The 27,067-nt window shown below is 43.5% G+C and overlaps 2 protein-coding genes across 4 annotated transcripts in view; one reads left to right on the forward strand and one right to left on the reverse strand.

Annotated features, from left to right (window-relative positions):
- Positions 1-2,660: 2,660 nt before the first annotated feature.
- On the forward strand, positions 2,661-3,137 carry nanos2 (nanos homolog 2). The gene has a single exon (XM_071367096.1). The coding sequence runs from the start codon at positions 2,661-2,663 to the stop codon at positions 3,135-3,137; it is 477 nt and encodes a 158-aa protein (XP_071223197.1).
- A 441-nt stretch (positions 3,138-3,578) lies between these two features.
- Positions 3,579-27,067, reverse strand: part of LOC139555154 (nuclear pore complex protein Nup153-like) — a 41,361-nt gene continuing 17,872 nt past the window's right edge. For 2 of the 3 annotated variants that reach the window (XM_071368721.1, XM_071368722.1), the window contains exons 3-21: positions 20,441-20,728; positions 20,060-20,199; positions 19,632-19,760; positions 18,462-18,578; positions 17,918-17,962; positions 17,782-17,835; positions 14,829-14,957; positions 13,160-13,342; positions 12,827-12,946; positions 12,501-12,605; positions 12,302-12,386; positions 12,092-12,193; positions 11,280-11,855; positions 10,862-11,053; positions 9,822-10,661; positions 9,317-9,649; positions 8,831-9,085; positions 5,394-5,556; positions 3,579-5,103 (exon numbers count right to left, since the gene is read on the reverse strand). In XM_071368721.1, coding sequence (XP_071224822.1) covers positions 5,010-5,103; positions 5,394-5,556; positions 8,831-9,085; positions 9,317-9,649; positions 9,822-10,661; positions 10,862-11,053; positions 11,280-11,855; positions 12,092-12,193; positions 12,302-12,386; positions 12,501-12,605; positions 12,827-12,946; positions 13,160-13,342; positions 14,829-14,957; positions 17,782-17,835; positions 17,918-17,962; positions 18,462-18,578; positions 19,632-19,760; positions 20,060-20,199; positions 20,441-20,728 — 3,950 coding nt within the window. In that variant the 3' untranslated portion in view covers positions 3,579-5,009. Of the gene's footprint in view, positions 5,104-5,393; positions 5,557-8,830; positions 9,086-9,316; positions 9,650-9,799; positions 10,662-10,861; positions 11,054-11,279; positions 11,856-12,091; positions 12,194-12,301; positions 12,387-12,500; positions 12,606-12,826; positions 12,947-13,159; positions 13,343-14,828; positions 14,958-17,781; positions 17,836-17,917; positions 17,963-18,461; positions 18,579-19,631; positions 19,761-20,059; positions 20,200-20,440; positions 20,729-27,067 lie in introns of those variants that run through there. The other variant, XM_071368723.1, reaches the window with a different exon arrangement.

The following is a 27,067-nucleotide window of genomic DNA, read 5'->3' on the forward strand; positions in this document are numbered from 1 at the left end:
TAATTGTTTAATTCAATAGTTAATAAATGGCAAATACAATTTCCGTATATACGGGTTCAATGTTTCATCACGCAGGATAAGACAGAGAACTGATTTGTTCCTGACAAAGATAGTATATTATACTCATGAAAGAGATAGTTCCCGCTTCCGAGCCGGCCTGTCAGAGTAGAGACTGGGCGTGGTTTAGACTCACCCAGCCTATCGTTGATGTTGGCGCTTTAAGCCAGTCCTGGCCCCTTAGCGCATGTGATGTCCCGTCGCTGTGTAGATTACGCTCCTTCACCCCAAAGACTGAGGTCAGACAGCTCTGTAATATTGTCTGAGCTATTCACACCTGTTATACAATGTCCACTGTTCTCGCTCAAGGCTAACTACAGCTTCCCAGCTTCTTATCTGAGCTAACTGTTACTTCCAGCACACACACACAGACATCCAGGCGCCCAGACCAACAGTTTGTCAACATCCAATCACATTTAATACAGTTGCTAATCACGTTTGTTATAGTATTCAATTACATATGATATAGTTGCTAATCACGTTTGTTATAGTATTCAATTACATATGATATAGTTGCTAATCACGTTTGTTATAGTATTGGGTTATAGTCCATTGTACACCACAGTCAGCAGTCTCATGATTCACCCCCTCCTGTGTCTCTCTAAGATTAGCACAGTCTCGGTCACACAGTACAGCTTCACACTACTGATACATTTGTTGCTTCTCTCCTTTTAACACACACATTTCAGGCTGATATTCATGGTTGGGCCCTGAGCACTGGTAAGAGTGAGAACAATGGAAAATGCAGGTTCACAAGAGTCAGCAATTCAAACTTTAATACATAAGAAGCCCTACTAGCTTATAGTTAGTTAAGCATGTCAAAAAACCTTTATAAAACCCCACAAGTACAGCGCCCTTCTTAACACACACACATTTCACACTGCTTGTTCATATCTTATGCCCTTGTACAATGTTGCATACACACACACATATTTCAGGCTGTGGCCCCATGGTTAGGCTATGAGAACTTGTTACTCCTGAGAACAAAGACAAATTGTCAGGCCTACATGTGTCAGTAGCTCAAACTTTAATTAATGTAAAATCCTTCTAGTTTATAGTTATTTTAGCACGCTAAGCCTAGCAAAACCCCACAAAACACGTTACATGTTGCATTTATATTTTGTTCAGTAATATCTTGCATTTTTTAAATTCTACCAACTGGACAATTATTGACTTGTAGCTAAATGGTTGTCATTTTTATGCAATTTGTACGAACACTGGCTTCTTAATGTCCACTTAGAGTGAAATACATTATTTTTCATCAGATTTCACAGTCCGTGCCTAAAATGATATTAAGCCTTTACTAACAGGAGAATGCATCAAACCACTTCCAAAGTAAGTCACTTACCACATGAATTCAAAATTATAAAAATGACAGAAGTATATAGCAAAGAGCTTGAACGTGGAGCAGCTTATTAGCAATGACAAAAGTTAAATGTGACAAACTTCAAAACTCTTCAGAATCACTTGGAATCCTCCATTGGAACCATAAAGTCTGTGACAAAACCATTTCTGACATCCCAAGTAGGCCAGTAAACATATTGTATGTTGAAAACAGAATGGTGCAGGGTCACAACAGAGTACAATGTTTGCATTTGTACTGGCACCTATCAATGATTTTATAACATTGTCATGTTTTTCTCACTGCACATGGTCAACTGTGTCAATGTAAGGAACACATGCAGCTGGCAGAGAATACATGAGGGTTTGCATGCATGCAGTCAAAACACTAAGGAGCCTAAATGTGATACTATGTTTCTGACCAGACCTCAGTCTAGTCATCCTCCGTCTAGACATAATGAGGCTCCATGTGCAGCTGCAAAACAAAATCAAGAAGATACCCATTGACCTTTAAAGTTTAAACCCTCAGGGTCTTATTGATCACTTTATTCATATAGCTGACATATCAACACATTTGCTGTAATAACCAGGAATTCCAGCACCAATGCACAGTTGAAGCATTTGCTACACAATGTTGGCTTTAAATGCATAAGACTATAGGTTATTGTTCATACAAATTTGAAAACAATGCATTAAGGAGAATATGAATGCGAATTGACAAAAGGGACCACTGAAATCCGATTTTACCTGTTCTACCAAAACCCTATTAAGCTACACAATATGGGCATAAAATGGTCCTACAGATATACAATACATTTAAAATCTGCATACAAGCTTCCTCGTTTGGTGTAGTGTTAAAAATCTGTGTTCAAACACTGCAGAACTATAAAGAGAGAGTGTGGCAACATCAAACATAATGACCTTTAATTCTCTCTGACAGACAGCTAGACGTCTACTCATGTGTTGCGCTTGAAAAAGTTACTGTCAAAACAATGACTGCACGTGGCAATGTTTACCACCTGGCTGGGGCCAGTCCCTTGGGACAGACAACACACTTCGCAAGCATATCGCCCCTCCGACTAGACAGACAAGCTACATTCCTAAAATGTTTGGCCCCGGCCACTGGGCTACTATAAATTGCTGGAATGCGTCCAGGCCACAAACATTATTGATGCAGAGTTCCAGACGCGTGTACTTGATTTCCGAGTTCCAGACGCCTGTACATGATTTCCGGGAAGATTACAACAATGCAAAGAAATCTAATGGCTGAGAGCAGCCTCGCCCCGACCCATTATTTCGACATGTGGCATGACTATATGAACCTAGGGAGGATGCTGGAGAAACTTTGTGACGTCGCAGATCGGACAGCGACCACCTGTACCCAGCTAAAAGAGCACGTGCCGGACGCAGAGGATCACCAGACCGGTCGCCAGGAGCAACACTGGTTTCGTCTGAATTCAATCGGGACTGAGAGCCTGAGTTCTGCAAGCAGCATTTCAGGAAACACGAGCCACAGCCTGGCTTCCGGTGATTACTGCGGCTTCTGCAAGCAAAATGGAGAAACGGCAGAGATCTACCGGAGCCACAAACTGAAATCCAAAGACAGCAAAGTCATCTGCCCCATTCTGAGGAGCTACATTTGTCCTATGTGTGGCGGCACCGGAGACAAAGCGCACACGCGCCGGTACTGCCCACAGCGCAACGGCGTAGTGCCGAAATACTGGGGGACTGTAGAGTAGAAAACAGGAGGAAAATCCATCTGTAAATATTTATGGAGAAAATATATCCAACGTTCTTGTTCAGTTAGATAGACCTATTGTTACCATATATATTTTTTTTTACAAAGTGGCTAATGCGCCTTTGATGTTCTACGAAAAAAATAAACCTATTTTCGTACATAACTGAAATCGTTTTTGTTCACGTTCTCCTCAATTCTGGTATATAACTCGTTATAAAACTAACTCATTTCATACTGAACCTTTATTTAACTAGGCAAGCCAGTTAAGAACAAATTCTTATTTACAATGATGCTTACCGGGGAACAGTGGGTTAACTGCCTTGTTTAGGGGCAGAAATACAGATTTTTACCTTGTCAGCTCGGGGATTCGATCCAGCAACCTTTCAGTTACTGGCCCAACGCGCTAACCACTATTATTTTGTGGGAAAGAAATCACAACATGTTAATGACATATTATAGTTTTATTGACGGCAATTACCCATGGATCTTATTTTATTACTAATCCAGTAACAATCATGGCTTTAAAATTAAATCGACTTCCTTATTATCCAAAGTCACCCTAGTCCATTTAAACAAGCAATATAAAAATATATACTAATACTTTGTACAATACTGGTTTTGGTCCAAACAAAAGTGGATCAGAAATGCCAATATAACTTTAGTCTTCAAAGGATCCCAATATGCATTGAATTTTTTTAAATGGATTTCAGGCAACTTTGAATAAAGGATTTACATAATAAATTCTAAATGACAAAATGCTGAATGTAGAGTTGGTTTAACACACAAATTCAACTTCACAGATAAAAAAAAAAGCTAGTTACTATTTACAGGTTATAATGTTCAAATGCCAATTAAGAGAGCGGCAGGAGGTGGTGAAGGGAGAGAACATGAATAAGAATAAAAGGAAGAGAAAGAGGGCACAAGAGAAAATAAAGGAGATGGAGCGACAAAGGGGTTACAAAAGTAGTAAGAACAGTGAACAGATGTGGAACTACAGATTTACAAAGTCCTAAGGATGATATTTCAGGAGTCGGTCTCTAGACCCAACCTCCACAGTGCTGGGGTAACGGTCCTCTCTTCCCCACCCTCCTCACTGCCTCCATTTAAACACATTCATAAGCATCTCACCTACAACTGTCTGACAGCCTCAACCAGCCACGACCACACATGACACTTTCGTTCAGTTTCCACACACACACACACACAGAAACCAAACACCCCAAATCTGTATACAGAAAACAAGCACGCGTCATTCAGTACACAGAAACCTGTACATACAGCATACACGCCATTGACACTATGTCTACGTCTCAAATAGTACCCTATTCCCGACCCAATGATGTGCACTGCTTCAAATTCACAGGTTAAACTAAAGTTCACTACATAGGGAGTAGGGTGCCATTTGGAATTCGCACCACAGCTCTTATTAATCTCTGCATTAACGTTCGCAGTGCATAACCTGATCACCCATACTAATCAACTTGACAGTACGATTTTTACACTGTCAACTTTCAATTTCAGTTTTTGCATTTGTATTTTAATTACAAAAAGTCACAACAATGTTCTAGCTGACATTTGGAGGTGTTGTTAAGCAGAAGTTTCTCACTTGATTGTGTTGTTGTCGCCATCATACTGTAGGTTCGTTCGCAGTTTATTTTTTAAGCCCGACACCTGCCCTGTACGAGGGTCCCACTCTCTAGTTGCTCTGGGGTCTACCCCCCCCCCCCCTCCCACCCACCCATCAGAGTATCACCCATACATCTCCAGATGGGGGCTTCACCAGAGCTTCTTTACATGCTAAGTAGTTCAGTGTTTGTCCAGAGGAAGTAGTCCCGTCTATGCTTAAAGGGTCAAGTCTAGTCCAATGGATGTTTTACTTCTTACGCCGGACAGCTGTTTTGATCTTGCGTCTAGCGATTGAATTCTGTCCTGCAGGGGCTGCAGTGAAGGTGGTGCTCTTTGTTGACCTGTAGTAGGGGATAAGACGTCATCAACACACAATTCAAACTAAGTGTGCGCACATCCAATAACTTGCAGATGTTTGGTACAAAAAGGCATCTATTTTTATTTAATTATTATCAACACCATCATAACTATACATTACACTTGTGTTAAATACAAAGACTTAGGACTAACACCTGAACCACTAAACCAGGGAAGGCAAACATTCTGAGAGCATATAAATACCACTGTATTTACATAGGGACAGGTGAATTTGGGCCAATCCTTTTTCAGGAGTTGGCGCTGTTGGACTCACCCAATAAAGTTAAAGCCACCTCCAGGTGCACTGGGTTGGGGTGCCATGGAGGGTGTGGCAGAAGGGGCGGGGGACCCTCCTGGTGCCCCTCCGAAAGCAAACACCCCCGTGCTGTTACTGGACGTGCCGAACGCACTGACTGCTCCAAACTGGAAACCGCCACCTGGTAAAACCATGGACATCGGGTGAATCTTTGAAGTTGAAGCTTTAACGTTGCGTGATAGGATGATTCAAAAGCAAATCTCGCTACTCAGACTTAGTAAAATGTATTTAAAAATAAATAAATCATATCAATCTTAAATGGCACTTGTTTTTTTATTGCCGTCAGAATATATTCATACCCCTTGAATTATTCCACTGTTGTGTTATAGCCTGAATTCAAAATATTTTCTAATTTATCGACACACAATACCGCAATGACAAAAAGAAAACATTTTTGCAAATGTATTGAAAATAAAACAGAAATCTTATTTACATAAGTATTCACACTCCTGAGACAATACTTTAGAAGCACATTTGGCAGCTTTTACAGCTGTGTAAGTCTAAGCACTTTGCAACCCTGGATTGTGCGATGTCAAGTTGGTTGTTGATCATTGCTAGACAGCCATTTTGATGTCTTGCCATAGATTTTCAAGCTCATTTAAGTCAAAGCTGTAACTAGGCCACTCAAGAACATTCACTGTTGTCTAGGTAAGCAACTTGTGTATATTTGGCCTTGTGTTTTAGGTTATGGTCCTGCTGAAATATGAATGTCTCCCAGTGTCTGCTGGAAAGCTGACTAGGTTTTCCTCTAGGATTTAGCCTTTGCTGAGCTCTATTCCGTTTCTTTTCATCATAAAACACTCCTTAGTCCTTGCCAATGACAAGCAAACCCATAACATGTCGCCGCCACCACACTTGAAAATATGATGAGTGGGTGTCAGTGATGTGTTGCGTTTGCCCTAAACATAAAATTTGATTTGAAATACAAAGCGTTATTTGTCACATGCGCCGAGAATACAACAAAATGCTTACTTACAAGACCTTAACCAACAGTGCAGTTCAAGAAAGAGTTAAGAAAATATTTACCAAATAAAGTAACGAGGCTACATACAGGAGGTATCGGTACCGAGTCTACAGCCCCGTCGATGTGAATGTGGGCCTGTTCAGCCGACCTTTTCCTGTAATCCACGATCAGCTCCTTTGTCTTGCTCACATTGAGGGAGAGGTTGTTGTCCTGGCACCACACTGCCTGGTCTCTGACCACCTCCCTATAGGCTGTCTTATCGTTGTCAGTGATCAGGCTTAAGACTTGTGTCGTCAGCAAAGTTAGTGTTGGAGTAGTGTTTGACCACACAGTCGTGGGTGAGTACAGGAGGGGACTAAGCACACACCCCTGAGTGGCCCGAGTGTTGAGGATCAGTGTGGCAGATGTGTTGTTGCCTACCCTTACCACCTGTGGGTGGCCCGTCAGGAAGACCAGGATCCAGTAGGAGAGGGAGGTGTTTAGTCCCAGGGTCCTTCGCTTAGTGATGAGCTTTGTGGGCACTATCGTGTTGAACGCTGAGCTGTAGTCAATGAATAGCATTCTCACATAGGTGTTCCTTTTGTACAGGTGGGAAAGGGCAGTGTGATTGAGATTGCGTCATCTGTGGATCTGTTGGGGCAGGTATGCGAATTGAGTGGGTCAAGGTATTCGAGATGATGCTGTTGATGTAAGCCATGCCAGCCTTTCAAAGCACTTCATGGCTACCGACGCGAGTGCTACGGGCAGTAATCATTTACGCAGGTTACCTTTGTTTCCTTGGGCACAGGGACTACGGTGGCCTGCTTGAAACATGCAGGTATTACAGACTCGGTCAGGGAAAGGTTGAAAATGTCAGCGAAGACACTTGCCATTTGGTCTGTGCATGCTTTGAGTACACGTCCTGGTAATCCATCTGTCCCCACAGCCTTGTGAATGTTGACCTGTTTAAAGGTCTTGCGCACATCGGCTACCGAGAGCGTGATCACAGTCATCCGGAACAGCTGGTGCTCTCATGCATGCTTCAATGTTACTTGCCTCGAAGCGAGCATAAAAAGTCATTTAGCTCGCCTGTGCAACTCGGTTTCCCTTTGTAGTCCGTAATAGTTTTCAAGCCCTGCCACATCCGACAAGCGTCAGAGCTGGTGTAGTAGGATTCAATCTTAATCCTGTATTGACGCGGTGCCTGTTAGATGGTTCGTCGGAGGGTGTAGAGGGATTTCTTAGAAGCGTCCGGATTAGTGTCCCGCTCCTTGAAAGCGGCAGCTCTAGCCTTTAGCTAGATGCGGATGTTGCCTGTAATCCATGGCTTCTGGTTGGGATATGTGCATACGGTCACTGTGGGGACGACATCGTTGATGCACTTATTGATGAAGCCCGACTGAGGTGGTATACTCCTCAATGCCATTGGATGAAACCTGGAACATATTCCAGTCTGTGCTATCAAAACAGTCCTGTAGAGTAGCATTTGCACATCTGACCACTTTCGTACTGAGCAAGTCACTTCTGTTTTAATTTTTGCTTGGAAGCAGGAATCAGGAGGATAGAATTATGGTCAGATTTCCCAAATGGAGGGCGAGGAATAGCTTTGTATGAGTCTCTGTGTGTGGAGTAAAGGTGGTCTAGAGTTTTTTCCCCCCTGGTTGCACGTGACATGCTGGTAGAAACAAGGTAAAACAGATTTCAGTTTTGCCTGCATTAAAGTCACCGGCCACTAGGAGCGCCACCTCTGGATGACCATTTTCTTGTTTGCTTATGGCCTTACATAGCTGGCTGAGTGCGGTCTTAGTGCCAGCATCGGTTTGTGGCGGCAAATAGACAGCTATGACTAAGAGGACAAAGTTTATTTCTTTGCCACATTTTTAGCAGTTTTACTTTACTGCCTTATTGCAAACAGGACACATGTTTTGGAATATTTCTTAGTCTGTATATGCTTCCTTCTTTTTACTCTGTCATTTAGGTTAGTATTGTGGAGTAACTACAATGATGATCCATCCTCAGTTTTCTCCGATCACAGCCATTAAACTGTGTAACTGTTCTTCTTTGCGAAGCATTGGAAAACTTCCCTGTTCTTTGTAGTTGAATATGTTTGGAATTCACTGCTTGACTGAGGGAACTTACATATATAATGTGTGGGGTTTGTATGTGTGAGGTACAGAGATTAGGTAGTGATTCAAAAATCATGTTTATTATGTGACATGTTTAGCACATTTTTACTCTATGATTGCCATAAAGTGCTTGAATACTTGACTCATTTTTAATTAATTTGTAAACATTTTTATTAACATTCCACTTTCACATTATGGGGTATTGTGTGTAGGCCAGTGACACAAAATCTATTTAATCCATTTTAAATTCAGGCTGGAACAAAATGTGGAAAAAGTCGCTCTGAACATACACAAAACAACCCCAGAAAGTGACCGTAGCAACCCACCTGGTGTGGCAGAGGTGGATGACCCAAAAGCGGGCGTGGAGTTGGCTTGCTGTTCGAACACAGGGACAGAGTTGGCCTTCCCCCCGAAGGCAGGAGGCTGTGAGGCCGTGGCAGAGAAGGGGGACGGGGCGGGAGAACCAAACGCAGGGGCATTGGGCTGGGAGGTACCCTGACCAAAGGTAGAAGCTTGCCCTGACCCAAAGCCAGAGGAGGAGGCAGGGCTGAATACAAACGGAGCAGGGGCTGCTGATGGAGCTGGAGACAGACAACTTGATTACATTTCAACAACAAAAAGAGAGCGCTTGAGTGGAAAAATATCTTGGTTCAACTATTGGTCAATGCAGTCAACAGCTACACATATTAGATCAAGAGAAGTGAACAGAAAAAGCACAACACTATCAATTCACATTAGTAAAATAGTGCAGTGGCAACATTCTGGCTGAAAAAAACAATGTTCCTCGAAAATAAGTCCTAAAAAGAACCAACCTGTAGATGAGGCAGTGGAGAGCGGTGCCGCTCCAAAAGCGAAGGAGGGAGCAGCAGTGTTAGGTCCAGACCCAAACAGGAATGGTTGAGCCGGGCCAGGGTTCAGGGAAGCTGCAGGGGCAGGCAGGCTGTCCTGGCTCTGCCCAAACAAGAAGGACTTGGCTGGGGTGGCCTCACTTGAGGCATTCTGCCCGAACAGGAAGGTACTGGGGGCCGGGATAGGTGCTGGGGTAGTGCTGCTGGTGGGCCCAAACAGCCTGGGAGCAGGGGTGGTGGAAGTAGAGGTGGTGGTGGTTGCCATGAACCCAAACACTGGCTTTGAGGCTGCAGCATCTGCAAGAAAAACAAAAACAACTGAAGTAAAGAATGATTGGTTTAGGTGCAGACAGTGTGTACATTCACAAAAAAATATCAATTTTATAGTAGAACATCCATTCAAAGAATTGACAAATACAAAATGAGTTAATAATAACATGAACTAACTATTGCAGCGTATCCCTCCCACCTGTAGCACTTTGCCCAAAGCTGAATGAGGGCTTAGGGGCTTTTGCTGCTGGGGTCTCGCTGTCTGCCAGCTTCCCAAAGGTGAAGGTAGGTGCTTTGGGCTGGTCTGCAGATGGATCTACCATAAAGAAGGAAAAGCCTCCAGGGGGAGCCGATGCCTCCGCCTCTTTACTAGCAGCACTGAACAGGAACCCAGACCCCATAGAGGCCTCCTTCTCAGGCTTCCCAAAGGTGAAAGGGTCCTGGTCTTTTTCTAGCGATTCCTCAAATATGCTGCCCCCTAGTGGTGTGGCCAGGGCAGGAGGCTCAGCCAGCTTCCCAAAAATAGGAGCTGATGCTGTTGTGGTGGTTTCTGTAGAAGCTCCACTGTCCTTCTCTGTAGAGACAGGAAGGCTTAAAGTAGAGGTGGTGGTTGTCGGTTTTGATAGTCCAAAGGAGAACCCTCCGTCCGAGGGTTTGATCTCCGTGCTAGCAGCTGCTGCAGTGCCGAACGAGATCCCACCGCTGATGCCAAATTTGAACCGGGCACCCATACTCAGGGCTTCAGCCTTTCCCCCCTCATCCACTTCAGGGGTGGAAGCAGTAGAAGCTCCAAATTTGAAGCCCTCTGTGGAGCCGCCGAATTTGAAGCCTGCAGAGCTGCTGGTGTCTGTTGAGGTGGTGTCTGATGAGGCAGCTGCACCGAATTTGAAGCCCCCTGAAGAGGAGTCAGAGAGGGTGCCGCCGAATTTAAAGCCCCCAGAACTAGAGGCCGAGTCCGATGACACCCCCATGCCAAACTTGAATCCCCCTGAGCCGGTGTCAGACAAGGACTGGATACCAAATGACGAGGAACCGAATGCTGAAAGAGACAGAGGATCACATTAATTAACTACTTCAGTATTCTGTATTAAAAGAAAACCCACTGTTATCACACATTTCCTTACACTAGTTCAGGCTTCACATCTCTCTTCACTAATATCAAAGATCTTGCTACAATGACAAAGCCCTCTAACGAAGCCTCTATAACACACAAAGATGGCAGTTGACAGCTGTACGTACCTTTAGGCTCTACTTTAGCCCCAGGCTTAAGGGTCTGACAGGCCACACACGCCTGGTCTGCTCCCTTGTTCTGAACACAGCACACGTCACACTCCCACGCTCCATCTGGCTTCTTGAACTGGGCCCCAAAGCCTAGTAGAGGAGCGGTGCTGACAGGGGCGGGAGTTAGAGATGAAGTCGCTGCCGTCACTCCTGTTAGGTAGATGAAGATATGAGCGATAAGCAAAAATGTAAACATTAATTTGCACTAGAATTCTTTAAAATACTTTCTTGAAGATCTTCTGGTGCAAAATTAACAGTGGGCCAAGATAGCAGTATTGAGACAAACTCTCTCAATGGCAACTTCATGAAAAAAAAAAAAACACTTCTAAGCAAAAAAAACTTTAAAAAACACCAGGTTGTTCTCTCTTCTCATTACCTGGCTTAGTGCTCATACAGGAAACACACTTGATGTCCTGCGCCTTGTTCTGCACCATGCACATGTCACACTCCCACGCTCCCTCTGGCTTCTTAAACTTGTCCCCGAAGCCCAAGAGGGGGGCAGCAGCAGGCAGAGTCTTAGCCTCCGAGAAGGCATGCTGAGTCAGTGTGGCTTTAACTCCAGTCCCAGGCTTGGCTGTCTCACAGGCCACACATTTGACCGCTTGAGGCTTGTTCTGAACCAGACAAGTGTCACAGTCCCAGCTTCCCGCAGACTTTGTGAACAGGGCTCCAAAACCAGCAGCGGTAGTAGTGGTGGAACCCTCCAGCCCGGACAACGTTGTGAAATGTTCACTGTCGGTCTTCGCTAAAGTAGAGTTTGGATGTGGGGTCATACAGGCCACACACTTTGTGGCAGTGGGTTTGTTCCTCACCATGCAGACGTCACAGTCCCAGGAGCCTGTTGGCGCTTTGAACAAGTCCCCAAGGGAGGGGGTGGTGGTGGTGGACAGGGCTGGGGTCTCCTGGGGGGCTTTGGGGCCAGGGGAGGTCTGAGTAACAGGAACGGTAAACCCTAATGGAAAGAGATAGGGTTAAAAACCACCCTAAAACCAGAAATGAATATAAAGACACTATTTGAAAATACACTAATTTAAACCCACCATTAAAAAGAGCCACAACACTGTCATGACAAATTACATAAGTAACGACAAATGATGGCAGATGACTTGTAAGTCATATAAGAGAGAGATCAGGTAAAGCAATACTAGAAACGTCAAGGTTCTGTATTCATGTTTCCGTCATTCTCACCAGGTCCTTTGAGGAGCTCCAGCACACTGCCCTGTTTCAACATCTTGGCTGGTTTAAACGGCCCTTCAAACTCCTCCATGCTCTCACTGGCAGCATGCTTCACTACAGAGACACCAATGGAAACAGAAGACAACCATTAGCTATGAAAGTGGTTTCCCTTTACATCAAGGCTTGGATCTTGTTCTCATCCTGAAAGTGATCCACGCTTACCTGCTGCCACTACTGGGGTGACCATCTTCCCGTTGGATAGTGACAGACCCGTTTTCACTACAGGTGCACTGAAGGTAAATCCAGACTAAGAGACAGAAGATGGTCAACATCTCACCATTGTTGAATGTCAGAACAGAAACAATATTCTACGGGGGTCACACTGTCATCATAGCAGGTATACTCAAGCTGCGGGACTTACAGACAAGGAGAAGGACGGTGGGCTAGCAGCAGTTGTCATGACAATAGGGGAGGAGAAAGTGAAAGGTGTGGAGGGAGGGGTAGAGGGGGCTGTAGTCAGTGGCACCTGAAAGAAAGACAGACTTCATGGTCATTAGGATGGACACTAAACACATTTGGATACATTGAAATAAAGGCAACTGAAGATATCAAAAGTCAATGGCCATGTACCAAATGGCACACTAAATAGTGCACTACTTTTAAGCAGGGCCCCATTGGGCCAAAAGTAGTGCACTTTTAAGGGAATAAGGTGCTCTATGGGACACAGTCAAACGGAGCTGGACGGACCTCATTAGTGACGGGCTCCACCAGGACAGGTGTGGTAGTGACAACAGGCTTGGGGTTGGGGAAGCTGAAGATGGGCAGACTGATTGAGGTGTTGGCCGGCAGGGCCGGAAGCTCAGCAATCTGAAGAGATGGGTGTAGAAAACCGTTAGCAGTACTATACATTAACCAGAATATCTCTACTACACATAGCGGCATTGCCTTGCACAATTAGACAATGGTTTCAACCCAACCACCCACCCAGAAACATTTCAGAACCAACCAATAATTTATTGCCTGGATCACAAACTTCTCGCCAGACAGAATAGAAGGGGTCATATAGAGATGTGTACCCACCTCGTCTTCAGGTCGTTTGGACGAGGGTCTTGTGCTGGTCCTCTCCCTCTTCATCTTCCCTCCTCCTGACCCTGTGCTGCTGGTTGCAGGAGTGCTGGACAGAGGGTAGGTGGGTAGGCTGCTGCTTGTGCTTTGACAAGGGCCTGCCACTGCTTCAGGAATCAGAGGGGATCGTCTTGTGGGCTGGAAAGGAGGGAGTAAAGGGTAGGGTTAAACATAACGTAAACACGTCTGGTTCTATGGACTGGCTGTAATTTGGAAAGCAACTATCTACTTCAGCTTGTTAAGGCTTCTACACATCTATCCAACTACAGCCAACCCAACAGTCTACGGATGCGTTTTAAAAGAATCAGCCCGGTGTGTAGTCTCAGTTGGTAGGGCTGGGCTATACGGCCACCAAATCATATCTAGAGTTTTTCAAACTAATACAACATAAAGTATAAATATACAATATAAAAGTATAAATACTGTTTTTCTTCATCTCTAAATAAGCTTGGTTTCACAATAAAATGTCAATACACCGCAATTCAAAACAGCCAGGAATAATCAAATGAATTCAGGGCTTGTAAAATCATACCTAGACTTAATATAAGCATTCCACAAGCATAACTTATTTATTTTATCAAACTAGTTTAACCTGCTTTTTTGCAATAATCACTATCTGGCTTTCAAGTATGTCTATGAAAATGCCATTTTTGAACAACGCACATCCACTAATGACGACACATTTCTGGTAGCAGGCATTATAGAACATTAACACAGGTCTCAAACAATCAAGCCCACGTATTTAAAGTCTAGCCAACTTGGATCTAACTTGCTTGCCAAAAAAAAAAAATGGATAGTTGAATTATGAACACACCCTCCTGTCTGTCACCAACTGTTTGAACAACAGCCTGTTCACTTTGTTTGGATGTTGAAATCCAGCAGCCTACCTGGATAAGAAGATTTCTAAGAATGAGAACAAGTTGCCAATTCCTTACATAAAATGCATCTTTTCATGCGCATTTATAAAACAGACTAGACAGCTAGCGAATAAGCCTGTGGCTAAGATGCTGCTAGAGGTACGTGGTACCGCAATGCCACGCGTGACAAACTGAGCATTCATTTCCCACAATCATGTTCATTGATGCTCTCGTTTTAGTAGGGTCTGCTCTGTTCTACATTTCGTGAGTTGAGACATTTACAGACATCTCGTCCATTACAGTAAAATAACGTCTAAGCGTTTGTCTCCATATGACTTATTCTTTTGAACCAAACCTCAAATAGCGAGTTTAAAACTGCTCGTTGTCAGAGGAAGAAGTTATCTTGGTCGTTGTGATGAAGGGCAGGGGCTTGGTGTCTGTGTGCGAGTGGGAAGGTGCAGTGCACACAGCACAAAGGAGACGAGAACAAAAATACATAAAACACTCATAAAACCAAATGAAAAATGAATGCGATACAGGCATTTGGAACATGACACCAAAACATACATTCAAATTAATTAACTTGATATAATCGCCCAGCCCTAGTTGTTGGACATCATAATTGGTCCCAATTCAACATGTAGAAACAGCCATGGAGTCTGAGTTGGGGGAACAATTCAACACATCGATAGTTAGTTGGCTGTAGTTGTATGGATGCCTAGAAGCCATTAGGTGACTATTCTAGAGGTGGTGGTGGGGGTCCTCACCGTGCCTCCGGGGGTCTGGGTCAGGCCCGCGGGGGTCAGAGAGGGCCTGAAGGACATTGAGCGGCTCCCAGACACCAACGCTGCAGCCGGGATTACCAACTTCTGGACTGGGGGGAGGGGAAAGTCCAGCTGGAGGGGAACACACAGAAAAGTCATAAATACTCAAAACAATGTGTCCCAGGCACACACGAATACAAACATTTTAAAAGTCCATCACTGGCAGCGGGCAGCATTTGGTAAGCCAACACACCCACACACCATTCCATGCTCCATTGTCACCAATTCTAGCAATGTGGGTCAACACACAAGTTAACCTGTTTCTACATATGCATTGCTTGCGGTTTTGGGTTTTAGGCTGGGTTTCTGTATAGCACTTTGGTGATGTAACAAGGGCTTTATAAATACATTTGATTGACTGAACCTAGTGATCTCAGGTCATACATTACACATATTCTTACCTCCCTTCAGTAACAGTTTGGTATAAAGAATACGAAGACCAGCCTTGATGTTTCTTTTAAGTGACGTTTATTGTACTTAGTTTTTTGAATCAGCGCTGTTTCTTTCGGTTCCTCTCTCTACATCTCTGTAGCTTCCGGGTATGACGGAATAAGGACCCAAGCTATGGCAAATAGGGCTGGCTTTGTAGTGCCTGTCCATGTGAATGAGCGCATTGGAAGACAACCCCACCGCTACTGACAGGGTATGTAAATGTTTATATTTAAGCATAAGCGCCAAGAGGGTGTGGTATATGGCGAATATATCACGGCTAAGTGCTGTTCTTAAGAATGACGCAACACAGTGCCTGGACACAGCCCTTAGCCGTGGTAAATTAGCCATATACCACAAACCCCAAAGGTGCCTTATTGCTATTATAAACTTAAATGTAAATGTAATAAACTGGTTACCAACGTAATTAGAGCAGTAAAAAAATAAATGTTTTGTCATACCAGCGGTATACAGTCTGATATACCACGGCTGTCAGCCAATCAGCATTCAGGGCTCGAACCAGACAGTTTACAATTATATATTAAGTGCTATATCAGTTCAATGGGGGGATTTTGCTATTGATAGGACAGCGTTAGTTAGCTGGACCCATCATTTATGTGTATACTTTTGTTGCGGCAGTACTGTTGTTTTGGGAATCACTATGTAAATAAACACCCTTACACAGAAGTGCTTTTGCGGCGCTGCCATCGGTTATTTTGTAGAGTTTAATATAGGCTTAAGATTAATTTAAGGTTTATAGTTTAGCCTTCAGGCCTACTACGCGACACCCTTACTACTCAATGGCCCATTGTCAGGGCTTAGTGACCAGCTGCCACAGCTGGGACCATTTAATAGTTACTGACGACCATCCAGCCTTGGACCCCGCTAGATAGCAGCGCACACTCTACACTCACTCAAACAAATGCCCGCTTACTTTAACACACGCCAGATCACATACAGGACATAAACACGGCAGAGCAGAGGTGATCAGCTGATCCAGACTGACACCCCTGTTAACTACTGCAGACACGCCACGCCAGCAGACGGCAATACGGGAAGGAGGAGCTAGTGACAGCACTTTTCAAACCAATCAATAGCAGTGTTTGGCTCAAGACCTTTCAGCTGCTGCTGTGCATGTTAGCTGTTGTGGTTTGTAACATTGTGGACTAACAGCTGGAGAACACTAACCCAGGTTTGAAATGCTATAAGGTCAGCTGTCAGTGTCAAGAGATAATGTATTGGGGTTTTGAAGATGAACACTAGCTGGGCGATATGGACCAAAATCCATGTCACAATACAAGTACTGAATTATCACAATAACAATAAATAGAATGCTAAGTTTATAACATTAATGTGCACTAGTTATTTATACTACCCATAAAACTACTTTATCCCTAGTCGCACGGGACTTGTATTACCACAGAACGTTGGTTATATAATTATTACTTCAGAATGTCCATTATTACAGACGATTCGGAAGGGATTTGTTTTTTCCCAAACTGCCCCCTGTAATTCTTTATTTTTTCTCTCCAAATTGACATTTATGACAGAAGCCTGGAGTTTTTTATTCTAGGCGTGAAGATATTTCAACATGTCCAGGTGATAGGGCCACACTGATATCTCCAGCTTGGTTCCAAAGTTTGTAAACCATACCATCTTTGGTATCGTGTCGCCATAATATTTGAATTGAGGATGTGTGATCATAATCATTTGAATATTTTAGCGATCCGCTGTACGTCCTTAATGCATTCAGATGTGAATTACAGTGCACTTGCACCCGAGATGCGTTTTAAGGCTACGGATGACAAATGTAGCTTTTTCCAAACATTTAAGTCAGTTGTATGCTGCTTTGCGATCTATTAACATTAACATTAACATTAAATAGGCGCAATATTTTTTACTGATGCATTTGGCGAAATTCAATTAATACCCACAAAACATATGAACAAAAGCATTCACTGTGAAAGTTGGTAGATGTAGGCCCTTCATATAAAGTTATGGGCAGCACTTCATTCAATTTCTTAAATCAGTTATTGTTTTCTTGATCAAACCGTGAGCAACACATGTCAAACTCAGACATTTCTCTCAAAACACAGGGATGTCGATTCGCACGGGACTAGTATTATCAGATGACCTTCGAGTTCACAAAAAAACATTATTCTGTCTGGAATTATTACTCTCCTGTAATGTAAAAATAACTGACATGAAAGATTCGGACGGGACTGAAATTACAGCTGTGGTGTTCTGTGCGCGAGCACATAATTACATTACCCAAACTCCTCCAGTAAATCTAAAATCACATCCGAATAGGGATTTTGACTGTTGTAGCTAACAATTGTCCCATTCACAATCCATATTAGCAAACTTACTTCATTTCAAAATTCACATTTCTCTAGTAGGTTATTTACTGTAATGAATGATATAAGCAAAATGTCCATGATAAAGGGTCAGTGTCTCAAACACTTACCCGTTTTTTGGGGGCCTGGAAATGTGAAAGGTCCAGAGTGCTGCCATCAGGTGACTGCAGGAAATAAGAGAAAGAAATGTGAGCTATGTGACAACAATTGAGAATAAAAAGAGAAAGAGAAATTCACAACACTTACTTTTGACAAGGGAGAGGACACCGTAGAGGGGATTCTCTTGGCATCCTGTTAAGACAAACACACAAATGATGCATTTGTTACCATAAATAACTTCCAACAGAGACAGAAATATTTACCATGGCTTGGTAGCCAAGTGGACACCACAGGAGGTTGGTGGCACCTTAATTGGGGAGGACGGACTCATGGTAACAGATGGAGCAGAATGAGTGGAAAGAAATCAAATAGATCAAACATATGGTTTCCATGTGTTTGATGCCATTCCATTTGCTCCGTTCCAGCCATTATTATGAGCTGTTCTCCCCTCAGCAGCCTCCACTGCTTAACATGTAAACATTATTTCCTTGTGAGGATTCACCACTACAAATGGCTTCGACAGAAATGTAGGTCTAACAGCTGACACTAATACTATATACACAGAGGATCTATACAATACATTTCTATCAGATGGTTTTGTAGCCATTGTGCCAAGCTGAAATGGCCACTGTTCGTGCAAATCTGAGGGTTCCATATTTAATTCAATGTAAACAACTTTATTGGTACACACAGCGAGGGGGCTGGACATGCGCTCCAGGGACTGTAAGATGCGTCGGGCGGTAGCACTGGTCACCCCACAGGGCAGAGCCCCAGCAGGCTTGGCCTTGATCTGTCTCCGCAATGGAGCCTAGAGGGGAAATACACATCCATCAATCACATTCTATTTACATAGAGAAGCACTTTCTACAAACCCATTTGCCACAAAGTGGTTAACGGCACACATGGTTTGAATGAATGCCAGGTTAATGAAACAGCAGTGGTGGAAAGGCAGAGCTTTGGTCAAGTCATGCTGCAGGTTAATACCCTGTACCTCCAGTTAATGTTCAGCACAGGGCATCAAACAGCTCAGGGGTGGCGTTAACTCAGGAAAAAAGATCACGCAGAAGAAATATTGCTGTGTTTTAGAAACACAGATCTAAAATGCTTCTTATTGTAATTTCTGCTTGGCATCAGACTAATTGTGTGCTTCAGTTGCACTACTTCACTCGGATGAGAATTCACAAATGTGCATTCTGTCAGCAGACAGTAGTCAGACTGAAGTGAAGGTACTTTTCTCAGTGTAGCCAGCCTAGTTCTCTGGTAAAATGCAAGATTTACTTCAAGAAAAACATTAGGAAATGTAGATGGATATATTATTTCTATGATAAACAGAAATATGGTGGCCATGCATCGTTTTTGCAAAAAAGCAAATTTACTTGTGTGGCTGCTAGCCAAATAGTGATGCACTTCTGTGAAGCTATTTTCTGACGAATGTGTTGCATTAACGTGTTTTCTGTGAAGGAAAACTATAGTTGCACGCCCCGATCACTCAATTGAGGCAACAAAATAACACCTCACGTTCAATATAAAACAGCAGATTTCTCTAACATGTCTCTAGCAGCTCCATCTAGCAGCTCCATTTCCCCTGACTAACATACTATTTCCTATCTGTTATTATTCAGATCATCACAGCTCTATTTCCCCTGACTAACATAATATCTATTATTATTCAGCACAGGGCATCACAGCTCTATTTCCCGTGACTAACATAATATCTCCTATCCGTTTGAAATTACAATGTTGGTGCTGGCAGGCCAGAATATTGCTTTTGGGGGAGGGGGGGGGGGGGGGGGGGTATTTCTTGCCTAGGAGAAAATCAATAGGGAAAACACTTGAGTTGTAGTGGAGTGGGGAGCATTACCTGGTAAGGTGTGGCTGTGCGTGAGCGGGCTGTTCTAACAGCAGCTGCTCCCCCGTAGGTAGTCTTCCCTGGGTAGAAGGGGGAATCCCCCAACTGACTGGAGTTCAGCACTGAACTGTTCAACGTGGACTAGTGGAGAAGAAAAACATGGAGGCCGCATGTCAAACAATCACAACGGCGCAAAAGCAACAGTTTCCAAGCCACATGTATGTATGCAGGTTTTCCTGTAACGAATCGGTCATCATTGCAGCTGGTCAAAGTAAATCACCTTAACATCGATAGCTAAGCAAGTAACTTTAAGAGTTTGAGGACTCTCGACTGGCACTCACAGTGGAGGACTGATTTGACTGACTGACACTCACAGTGGAGGACTGATTTGACTGACTGACACTCACAGTGGAGGACTGATTTGACTGACTGACACTCACAGTGGAGGAAGTCCCAAAGACAGACAGGTTGAACGCAGGCTTCTTGAGACTGGACTGGGACTGCTGGGGCCCAGAGTGTGTCCGGTCCATCTCCGGAAAACAGAGCTGGGGTAGCGACGTGGTCTTAAAGTTTGGTACATCTGGGTACAGAGAAGAGACATTGTGTGATTACTCAAACTTGTGTCATGCAAATACATAACAAAGGACTGAATTTCAGTAGTACTGGCTATGGATCCTAAAATGTTATTTTCAAGATTTGGGAAATTATTTCCAAAAGCCACTTTCAACCATTAAAATATATTCTGCTGACTCTAGAACTCAACAGGATTGTTCATGGCGAAAACGTGATTCAGTACTCTTACCACAAACAATCCACACTACCTTTTTCTGATGCGCGTGACGAGAAGCCGCTGGTGGTGGAGATGTTGTCATCCTCGTGCTGGGAGCTATTGTCCTTGACCTCCTTGACTAGGGAGAAGCTGGTCGACGCCCCAGTGAAGGGGCCCCCAGCGAATGGAGCGGAGGAGGTGGAGGGCTGGGAGAAAAGGGAGCTTGGGCTCCCCAGGGCCGGTGAGGCGTCCAGGGAGGGGAAATGGAGGTAGGAGCGGTTGAGGGGGGGCCTCGACAGAACATCCTGGAAGTTCAGGGATACCCTGCTTGTCGAAGGATCTGGAGGGGTGGAGGAGAAATTACTAGGGTTAAGACGGGTTGAGGGGGGCGCTAGAGAGCGTGCTATGGAGTAGACGTGCATTGCTAGAGCTCCGCTCAATTTTGAAACAAATTAATATTTATCTTAACCTCTCACAACCTATAACTTCAAACAAATATGACAAAAGGAAAAGGCAACAAAAAAGGGGGCGCTAAACAAGATAATTGGAATGAGATAGACAACGAACCAATTTCAACGTCGCCGACCCACGAGGAGCTAGCTGAAGAGGCTAGCTTCCAAGAGTTCCCCACAGATCCTACTCAAAGTGACATACTGGCTGCCATAAACGCACTAAGCAAGAAGGTGGACACAAGGTTGGCTGATATCTCAAAGAGTATTGGGACTTTGGCCGAAACTGTGAAGGCAACTAAGGGAAGGGTGCACGAGGTTGAGCAGACGACAATCGATCACGAGGCCAGGCTACAGGACATAGAGAAACAGTGCGCAACGTTCAAAAATGACAACAAAACCCTGAAGGCCCGACTGGAAATGCTCGAGTCGCATTCAAGACGCCAGAACATCCGAATATGTGGGATCCAGGAGGACACTGAGAAAGGGAAACCCACTGAATTTGTCTCGGAGCTGATACCGGCATTGCTGGGGAGTGAACACTTCAAAACGGCCATCCTGATCGACCGCGCACACAGAGCACAGGCAACGAAGCCGGCCAAGGGCGGGCCACCAAGGCCATTCATTGTAAGGCTGCACTATCCCCACACCAGGGATCTCATCCTCAAGCTGGCTAGTCAAAAGTTCCCCCTTAACTACAACGGAGCCAGGGTGTCTTTCTACCCAGATCTTACCTTGGAGGTGAGGAACCAACGGAAAGAGTATGATGAGGTACGCAACAAATGCAGGGCGGCCAACATCCGATATGGATTCCTCTTCCCAGCCCGGTTTAAGGTGACAGTCGAGGGATCAACACGTACGTTTGACAACGCAAAAGAGGCCGATCTGTTCTTGACAAGCAAGCTCCCCGGCTGAGGATACAGAACGGCTGTGCCAGCAGGCTAAATGGCCAAATACAGGCCAGGAATGTGTGTGAATTGAATTTCCGGCCTATGTCTTTTCGATCAGAAGATCAGAAATTGGGACTTATATGATAGGTGAGATGTTGTGGCTAATATAGCATTGTTTGGCATGTCATGTTTTAACGCCACTCACCCCCTAACGTGAGAGTTAAGTTAAGTGTTATTTAATATTAGTTTATATGCGGAGCATCTATAGACGACGAGTTAGTTCAAGCTTTATGTCTAGACACCCTAAGGTTTGTGTGTTAGTCAAGGAGCGCTTCGTTTGGGGAAGTCACTCAGTAAAGGGACGGGTGGAGGGACGGGAGGGGGGATGGGGTCTGTGTTTTATGTTCACGTTTATTAGTACAGGTGGCATGACAAGCTCCCGCACGGCGGGACGTTTTTCTTCAGGGTTTTGTTTGACAGCAGCAATTTGCTTTAAAATAAGAAATGCCACATAGTGACCGAGCACAGAGTAGACCAGGTGGAATAAAGATAGTCAGCTGGAACTGTAATGGATTAGGGCATGTCGTGAAACGAGCTAAGGTTTTTTCTCATCTTAAATCACTGGGTGCTGACATAGTGCTTCTTCAAGAAACTCATATTAAACGCTCCGCGCAGGCCAAGCTACGAGTCGGCTGGATCGGTCAGATATACCAGTCTAACTTTGATGCAAAAGCGAGAGGGGTAGCAATCCTGATAAGGAAAAACATTCCTTTTGTTTACTCAACCTCGATTTCAGATCCTAATGGTCGGTATATTATTGTGGCTGGTACACTGAATTCAAAACCAATAACCTTGGTCAATTTATATGGACCCAACTTCGATGATCCATTATTTTTTCAAAGGGTATTTAAGGCCATACCAAATATCTCGGATACAAGTGTTATTGTTGGAGGTGACTTTAACTGTACGTTAGATCCTCTTTTAGATAAACAGCTATCAAGGTCACTTCAACAATCAAATGCCAGTGTCTGTCTAAATACATTGATGACAAACCTTAACATTGTCGATATTTGGAGACTGACGCACCCAACAGACAGGGATTATTCTTTCTTTTCATCAGTTCATAAATCATATTCCAGAATTGACTATTTTTTGTTGGACTCCAAACTAATTTCAGCAGCTGAGTCGGTTACCTATCACCCCATTCTAATTACGGACCACTCTCCTCTGTCCATGGTGCTGAAACTCGACAATATGTCGACAGGTCGGCGACCGTGGCGCTTAGACGCATACCTGTTGAAAGATGAGGCTTTTTGTCAGTATTTGAAGGAGCAGATTGCCTTTTTCCTCAGTACTAACGACACGGGGGATGTTGACGACTCCACCCTTTGGGAATCTCTAAAGGCTGTGATTAGAGGTTACATTATTTCTTATACATCAGAGAGGAAGAAACGTGCCAATACTAGGCTGAGAGAAATTGAAAGAGAGTTAGGGGAACAGGAGAACGTTTTTAGGACAAATTCCTCGTATACAGTCCTTGAGAAGATCACAAAGTTAAAGTATGAATACAATACCATCCTTTCGAAACGGGTGGGCTCTTTACTTGCTAGAACGCAACAAAGTTATTTTGAACTGGGGGACAAACCACATAAATTATTAGCAAGACAGCTAAGGCATGTACAAGCATCTAGAGCTATTCACAAAATAAAAGACAAGAAGGGTAAAATAGTAACAGATCCGCAGGACATTAATAAATGCTTTGCGCAGTTTTACTCAGAGCTATACCAATCAAAATGCGATGCTACTGATCCACAAACTATGGAACGCTTTCTCGCTGAATGTGAACTTCCTAAACTAGACAGGGGGGCAGCTGCCGCACTCGATGCAGGGATAACCTTAGATGAAATTAACACAGCGATAGCACAATTTCCAAACAGCAAGGCCCCTGGGCCCGATGGATATGTAATAGAATTCTATAAGAAGTACTGCGCTAGTCTATCTCCACTTATGCTGCGAATGTTTCAACAATCCAAAGAAAATACCAAACTCCCGCAAACACTGTATGAGGCTACAATAGCCCTGATCTTGAAAAAAGATAGAGATTCCATGGAGATGTCGTCGTATCGCCCCGTGTCGTTACTCCCCATAGAAAACAAGGTGTTGACAAAGATATTGGCAAACCGATTGAAAAAATATATTTCCGACATCATACACCCTGACCAGACAGGTTTTATCCCGGGCCGACATATATACTACAATTTGAGACGCCTTTTCAACGTAATGTATCATGATCATAAAGTTGAGGCAGTGGTAATAGCTCTTGATGCAGAGAAGGCGTTTGATCAGATTGAGTGGAAGTATATGATGTCGGTTCTGGAGCATTTCGGATTTGGAAAGGAATTTATTAATTGGATAAGAATTATTTATGCACACCCAATGGCGTCCGTTGTGACCAATCAGGAAATGTCGCAGTCATTCCGCCTGTTCAAGGGGTGCCGACAGGGGTGCCCTATTTCGCCTGCTCTCTTCGCTATAGCCATGGAACCCCTTGCTACTCGCATTCGGGCATGTGCCGATATAGCTTCTGTTAAAATAAAAGACACACAGCACAAAATTTCCCTATATGCAGACGATGTTCTTTTGTTTTTGTCTAAGCCTAAAACTTCTATTCCACCATTACTTAACTTGATAAACACATTCGGCTCCTTCTCTGGCTACAAGATAAACTGGCAAAAAAGTGAGTTGATGCCAATATCACGGCCTGTGGATATGCAATTTCTGCAATCTACCCCGTTTAGAACAGTGAGGGACAAGTTCACAAGCCTTGGCATTGTAGTGACAAGAGACCTTGACCAGCTATTGAAAGTGAATTGGGACATGAAAATATATCAGCTTAAACAAAATATAGATTTCTGGAAAACTCTGCCTATTTCCTTGGTTGGTCGTATAAACGCTATTAAAATGGTTGTCCTACCCAGGTTTCTTTACCTCTTCCAATGTCTACCCAATTTCATACCACAAAGCTATTTTAAGAAACTGGATTCAATAGTAACTCCATTTTTATGGGATAACAAGGCAGCCAGAATTTCAAAGAAGCATTTATGCAAGTACAAGATAGAGGGGGGCTTTGGCCTTCCTCACTTCAAACTGTATTATTGGGCTGCTAATCTGAACATTGTGTCTTTCTGGAGGGAAAGTTTACCTGCGATGAGACAGAAGGATATGCCTTCATGGCTTTTGATCGAGCAGGCCTCCTGTCAACGTTCCTCACTCCCTGCACTTGTTAATAGCCCATCATATGTGAAAAAACCCACTTATGACTCCAATCCAGTCATTTGCCATACGCTTAGGATCTGGAAACAGATTAGGGATTTTCTTAACATACCCACTGTTTACATAGACAGCCCGATTAGCCTGAATCATGCTTTCCACCCTGCATTGGATGATGTGGTGTTTTCACAGTGGAGGGAGAAGGGGCTCACAACAATTGGTAATTTATACATAGATGGTCAGTTAGCTTCATTTCAACAATTACAGGCAAAGTTCAACATGCCAACAACACATTTTTTCAGATACCTCCAAATCAGGAATTTCTTAAGGACACATATCCCACAGTATGGCATTAAGCCCAATAGTCCTACATTAGATAGCTTGATACTTGTCAAACCCCATTCAAAAGGGTCGGTCTCTAGACTGTATGATGTACTACAGGCCCACATAGAGGTATCCACAGACACCATTAAAAGGGCTTGGGAACAAGAACTTGGTTCAGAAATCTCAAATGAGGACTGGATAGAAGCTCTCAGGAATATAAACCACAGTTCAGTGAATGCCAGACACAACCTTGTACAGTTTAAGGTGATACACAGGTTACACTACTCAAAAGTAAAACTGCATAAAATATTCCCGGACACCTCACCACTGTGTGAGAGGTGCAAGCAGGATGAGGGGACGTTGACCCACTTATTCTGGACATGCCCTAAATTACATGCTTACTGGGCTCTCATTTTTGATTACTTATCTAAGGCCTTTGATAGAGTTCTAGCCCCAGACCCATTGATCGCTCTGTTTGGTACAGTTGATGGGAATAACCAGGAAGGGAAAGCTGTCTCTCTGTGTACTCTATTAGCCAAAAGGCTCATATTGCAATTTTGGAAATTGGAGACTGTACCTACCTTTGAAATGTGGTTACGGGATTTAGGGAATGTAATACATATGGAAAAGATTCGATACAACACCTCCAATAGAAGTCCATTGTTTTACAAAATATGGCAGCCGATACTGGATAAATGGTCTAGCCCCGCTTCATAACTGGGCTGACGATCTGCTGCTACTCTGTGCTGTACTCCACTCAATATTTATTTTTGGCTGAACTACACTGCTTGTAATGACTATATGCTGTCTTCTTATACATGTACCACCTAATAGGATTTTGTTTTATTTTGTGTATGTGTGAGTTAACTTTTGTTTTGTCCTCTAAACTGGCCATCCCATTCAACAGTACAATGAATGTCATTGTTTGTATTGCTGTCTTTTTTACTTTATTTTTATTGGAAAATAATAAACATATTATAAAAAAAAAAAAGAAGTGGGTGGAGAGCAGGGAGTGAGGGGAACGGAGTGAAGTGGGACTTGAATAAATAAAATGTGAAGGAATGGTGCGGTGTTAGGATTACGAGGATCAGTTTTCAATTTAAGTACAGATGTATAGAATGGTTTGAAGTAAGTTACTTCTAATAGAATGTTTTTGAGCCTGTGTTCAATCTCGATTTGACACAGAGTGCCTTCACAATCTGTTGTATTTCTTTGAATAAAATGCTCTCTTTCCAAAAAAAAAAAAAAAAAAAAAAAAAAAAAGACGGGTTGATGCATATTTTGAGCTTCAAAATGGCACTGAAGGGGGACCCCTTCAATTTAAGCCTACTAGAAAGTGTGCGCCCTCAGGCCTGGAGGGAAGCAAAAGTCATTACACTACCTAAGAAAAGTTAAGCCCCCCTAACAGGCTCAAATAGCCGACCAATCAGCCTGTTACCAACCCTTAGTTTTTGGGTTGGTAACAACTTTCGGGAAAATTGTGTTTGACCAAATACAATGCTATTTTACAGTAAACAAATTGACAGACATTCAACAAGCAAGTACTTACACAAATGGCTAATAACTGGATGAGAGAAATTTATGATAGAAAGATTGTGGGGACTGTTTTGTTGAACTCCAGTACAGCTTTTGACATTAATGATCATAGTCTGCTGCACAAAAATGGTGTTATGGCTTTACATCTCCTATATTGTGGATAAAGAGCTGTCTAACAGAACACAGGTGTTCTTTAATCAAAGCCTCTTC

Source organism: Salvelinus alpinus, chromosome 26 (assembly GCF_045679555.1).
Source record: "Salvelinus alpinus chromosome 26, SLU_Salpinus.1, whole genome shotgun sequence".
Taxonomy (NCBI): Eukaryota; Metazoa; Chordata; class Actinopteri; order Salmoniformes; family Salmonidae; genus Salvelinus; species Salvelinus alpinus.